The 4,601-nt window shown below is 45.1% G+C and overlaps 1 protein-coding gene across 3 annotated transcripts; it reads left to right on the forward strand.

The window, feature by feature from the left end:
- The first annotated feature begins 628 nt into the window (after positions 1 to 628).
- On the forward strand, positions 629 to 4,378 carry LOC147115203 (transcriptional regulator Myc-B-like). 3 transcript variants are annotated; one of them, XM_085993566.1, is made up of 3 exons: positions 629 to 957; positions 1,483 to 2,264; positions 3,105 to 4,378. In XM_085993566.1, the coding sequence occupies exons 2-3, from the start codon at positions 1,502 to 1,504 to the stop codon at positions 3,770 to 3,772; spliced, it is 1,431 nt and encodes a 476-aa protein (XP_085849692.1). In that variant the 5' UTR covers positions 629 to 957; positions 1,483 to 1,501; the 3' UTR covers positions 3,773 to 4,378. The 3 variants fall into 3 exon arrangements, with proteins under 3 accessions (XP_085849692.1, XP_085849694.1, XP_085849693.1); XM_085993568.1 differs by lacking the exon at positions 629 to 957 and adding an exon at positions 987 to 1,219; XM_085993567.1 differs by lacking the exon at positions 629 to 957 and having other exon boundaries at positions 1,238 to 2,264.
- Positions 4,379 to 4,601: the final 223 nt, after the last annotated feature.

The raw sequence follows: 4,601 nt of genomic DNA on the forward strand, positions 1-4,601 counted from the left end.
GTTTTGCCTCTATCATTTAAAAAAAGGCTTAAAAATTATAACAAAGAAAAAGACAAAGGAAAACAGATAGTAAAGATATTAATGAACTCCTTTAACGTGATTCTCTGGTGAGTGAATAATTTAGTCCAAACCTTTTAAATATTTATCTTAGATTGAGTAAATCATTACCGTTGAGAAAGAAAAAAGAACTATAAGGGGGGAAAAAAGCAAGAAAATAGCCAATACCAAATAAGAAACAATTGATGTGCTCAATATTGATCGAATTAATCCCTTTCTAAATGTTCCCTTTGCCAGCTGGCACTGAATAAGTTAATTATTTTTTACTACGGCACCGCCCTCTGCTCCTCACTCAAGGACTGTAATCTTACAGAGAAAATAGTCCGCCTCTATAAATAACATTTCTATCCAGACTCAAAATCCCTCTGCTCTGCTGCCTTGAATAAAGAGGTAGCTGTGGAAGTTATAGGGGGGCTGTGTTTGGGGGAGGGAGTTGTTGGTTGTTACATGTTGTGAAATGTATTGGTGGCAACACAAGAAAACTGCTACAAGGAGATGCGTCGGTTTGGCGCCAAAAAGTAGGTGTTTGGCGCGGGGGAGGGGATGGGAAGGGGGCGGGGCTGTATCAAAGCATTAAACCGGGTTACACGCACTCTAGGTTAAGGCACTTTAGTGTGGCAGGGGAGTGAGGGCTGAGAGAGGGAGACACACAGACACAGAGATATATACACACAGACAGGAGAGGGAAGGGAAGGAAAGATCAGTGTATACAGGCTGCAAACTCACTCAGCCCATCATTGTGCCTTGTCTCCTGCAGACTGCAACAGCAGCAGCCTCAAGACACTAGAAGAAAGGGAAGGGGAAAAGCAAAGGGTGCTCCGCTGGCTTTGGGACTTTATTACATTGCTGCTGTGGTGCTGAGTTCCTGGAGCCCGTGTCCCAGTCGCTGCTAATTTTCCGGTAAGAATGCTGTTTTCTGCTTATTATTATAGAGATATATACACATGTAAACTCACTGGAACAAAGCGCCCAACCCTAGCCGGCATTTCTGGAGCCGGCCGGCGTTGGTGCTGCTTTATGTAACCGGCGTTGCATTTTATATAATTTTTTGGGGGAAAATAAATGCAAAACCAGGCGGACTTTTGGGAAAGATTAAAAAAAAACACTTTCAATCGTCTTATTCATGTGGACACGCTTGGTTTTTGTTGTTGTTGCAATGGTTGTAAGTAGAAGTTATTCAGACTTTGAAATAAGCACGGCTGTGTAGTTTTTTTTAAAGAGCTGCGTCAAAGCCTGACATTTAAAGACCGGCATTGGGGTGAAGAGTATAAAGGGGCTTGTGTGTATGTTAGAGAATGAAAACCAATGCAAAAATCTTGCAATTTTGCAGTTGCATTTATTAATTTTAATCAAATCGTTGGAATTTTTTAATTAATTATTTTTTTCCTTCCCCCTTTTTTTTTCTTCCCCATTGTGGATTTCCAGATTCATTTCATTTCAAAAGATGCCCCTGACTGCCTCTCCCACTTTCTTGGGCAAAAGCTACAACTACGACTACGACTATGATTCCTTCCAGCCGGTTTTCTACGACGAGGAGGAGAATTTCTACCAGCAGCAGCTGCCGGCTCCCAGCGAGGACATCTGGAAAAAATTCGAGTTGCTGCCCACCCCGCCGCTGTCGCCCAGCCGCCGGCCCAGCTTCAGCCTGCCGCCCAGCCTCTTCCCTTCCAACGCCGACCAGCTGGAGATGGTCACCGAGTTCCTGGGCGACGACCTGGTCAACCAGAGCTTCATCTGCGACGCCGACTCCGAGTCGGTGCTCAAGTCCATCATCATCCAGGACTGCATGTGGAGCGGCTTCTCGGCGGCGGCCAAGCTGGAGAAGGTGGTGAGCGAGCGGCTGGCCTCGCTGCAAGCGGCCAGGAAGGAGAGCACTTCTTCTGCTGCTGCTGCTGCTGGCAAGCATTCCTCCTCCTCCTCCTCGGCCTCCTTAGCTTCGTCCCGTTGCAATTCCGCCCCCGCCGCCAGTGCGTTGCCCTCGCCGTCTGCAGCCTCCGCCTGCGCTGCCGCCGCCGCCTCTGCCTCCGGCCCCCTTGGCATGGCTCTCAGCGCCGCTTCCACCTACCTGCACGATCTCAACACGTCGGCCGCCGAGTGCATCGACCCGTCCGTCGTCTTCCCCTACCCCTTCAGCGATCACAAAGTGGCTCTGCCGCTCCCTGCAGGCGTCAGCAGCCCGCCCGCCACAGATACGCCGAGTGACTCCGGTAAGGAAAATTGCACCCTTGTAAATATGATTCTCCCTGGCGCTTTTTATAAGCTTGGGAAGATTGCAAATGTTTTCCTTTTTTTTGCATTAAACTCTTAGTGTTGCATTCCTGAATTGCTTTGCAAGTGTTAACTTGGGAGCTGGAAGCACCCTTAATAAAATATATGTGTATATATAATAAAAGACATCTGATTCTCGGGCCGCGTTATGATTTGTTAGAGCAAAATTTTCATTTTTTTTGCATTAAACTCCGGAATTGCGTTGCAAGAGTTAACTTGGGAACTGGAAGCAGTGCAGACGCGGAGACAGTTGCGTGGCTATTTTATTTATTTTGCACATTGGGTTTTTGTGTGTGTGTGTTGCATTTAACATTTGTTCAAATGCAGGAAGAAAGAGATTTGCGCAGATTTTTTTTGTGTTGGTTAAAGTCAGGTCGTTCAGGGACAAACTGGGTGAAAGTGTAATCAGGGGGCTGGGCATTCCGGGCTGGCGAGTTTTAAAGAGGGCGTCAGCCTTATGAAAGAGGTTTTTTTTTCAACAGGGCTTGTTTCGATCAACTTCTCCTTTAGGCGCTGTGGCAGAAACTGTCTTGGGAGGGGGAGGGAAGAGAGAGAGAGAGAGAGAGAGAGAAGTAGGTGCGGATATATAAGGCGTCATTGCGCAATTTCCTTCACTGAACAGGCTTGGGTTGAATTTAGTGCTGCGCTGCAATGCAAATATCAGCTGACTGGGGCCCCTTTCAAAGGAATGCGCCATTTCGTCACTTTTACTTGTAGTCAGTGCACAGCCACATGAGTTGTCTCTAACTTCTCTATTTTTTGCTCCCTACCATTTATAGAAGAGGAACAGGAGGATGACGAGGAAGAAGAAGAAGAAGAAGAAGAAGAGGAAGAGGAGGAGGAGGAGGAGGAGGAGGAAGAAGATGAGGAGGATGAGGATGACGATGAGGATGATGAGGACGAGGAAGAAATTGACGTTGTAACTGTCGAGAAGAGGCGGCCTTCCTCAAGGAAAGGCGAGTTGAATACAAACACAGCTGGGATCACCAGACCTCAGCACAGTCCCCTGGTTCTCAAGCGGTGCCATGTCCCCATTCATCAGCACAATTACGCCGCGCCCTCCCCGCAGCCTCCCGCCAAACGCATCAAGGTGGAAAATAGTCGAATCCTCAAGCAGATCAGCACCAACAGCAGAGGGAAATGCCCAAGCCCGAGGACGTCAGACTCGGAAGAAAATGACAAGAGGCGGACGCACAACGTCCTGGAGCGCCAGCGGAGGAACGAGCTGAAACTGAGCTTTTTCGCTTTAAGGGATCAGATCCCGGAGGTGGCAATGAATGACAAAGCAGCCAAAGTGGTCATACTCAAAAAGGCAACAGAGCACATATTGTCAATCCAGTCAGACGAACAGAGACTGATGTCAGAGAAAGAACAATTGAGGAGAAAGCGAGAACAGCTGAAACACAGGCTTGAACAGCTGAGGAACTCTAGCAGACAGAAATATTAAAAAACCTTTTCCTTTTTTTGTTTTTATAGACTGCCTGAGGGCATTTCTGCTGTCTAATCCAAGACATTGCCAGTCCATAAATAAAAATATTCTGAATCTTTTTTCCTGTTCTTGCATGCTAATGCAGCATTTGCATAACTAGACTGAAACTACACAACCATGGCCAGCCTCTTCTCTTTGGAGACACTTTGATTTTGGCCAGAAATATGTGATACTGCCTCATCATAACTAAAGACTCTAGAAAATGGGAAAACGGGACATCCACACTTTGTTCTCTGGAGGGGAAGAATATTGCCGTGTATTAGTTTCGCTAATATTTTACTTTAATTTACAGATATATTTGTATTTAATGCATTTATTTTTCTTAAAAAAATACAAAATCTTGAGGTTGACCATTTACAGGTCTAAATAGTTTGAAATTGAAACTTTGTTTTATCTCAATTTTTGTAAAGAAATTTGTACAGTTACTAAATTGCTGTAGAATATGTATTTACTGTTTATTATGTAATATCACTTGCTAACCAGTTGTGCCAAGCTGGAAATTGGGTTTGTTTGCACCGTTTCTCAGTTAGCATGTGATTTGTGCCATAAAAGAATGTTAATCTACTCTACGACTGTGATCTCTTATTTTTGATGTGTCGATTTCATTCAAAATCTTGTAATATAATGGAAGACGTGTATTTGTTCAGAACCGCTATCCACTTAGAAACAGAGGAAATGATTAAAAGGCACAGAATACTTACTCCCAACTGTACCGATGTGACAGATGTCACAATTAAGTAACCTAGTCATATTATTTACTTTGATATTTAGATTACCCCAGTCGAAT

This window comes from Somniosus microcephalus, chromosome 7 (assembly GCF_052327205.1).
Source record: "Somniosus microcephalus isolate GS21.2 chromosome 7, FLI_Smic_1.0, whole genome shotgun sequence".
Taxonomy (NCBI): Eukaryota; Metazoa; Chordata; class Chondrichthyes; order Squaliformes; family Somniosidae; genus Somniosus; species Somniosus microcephalus.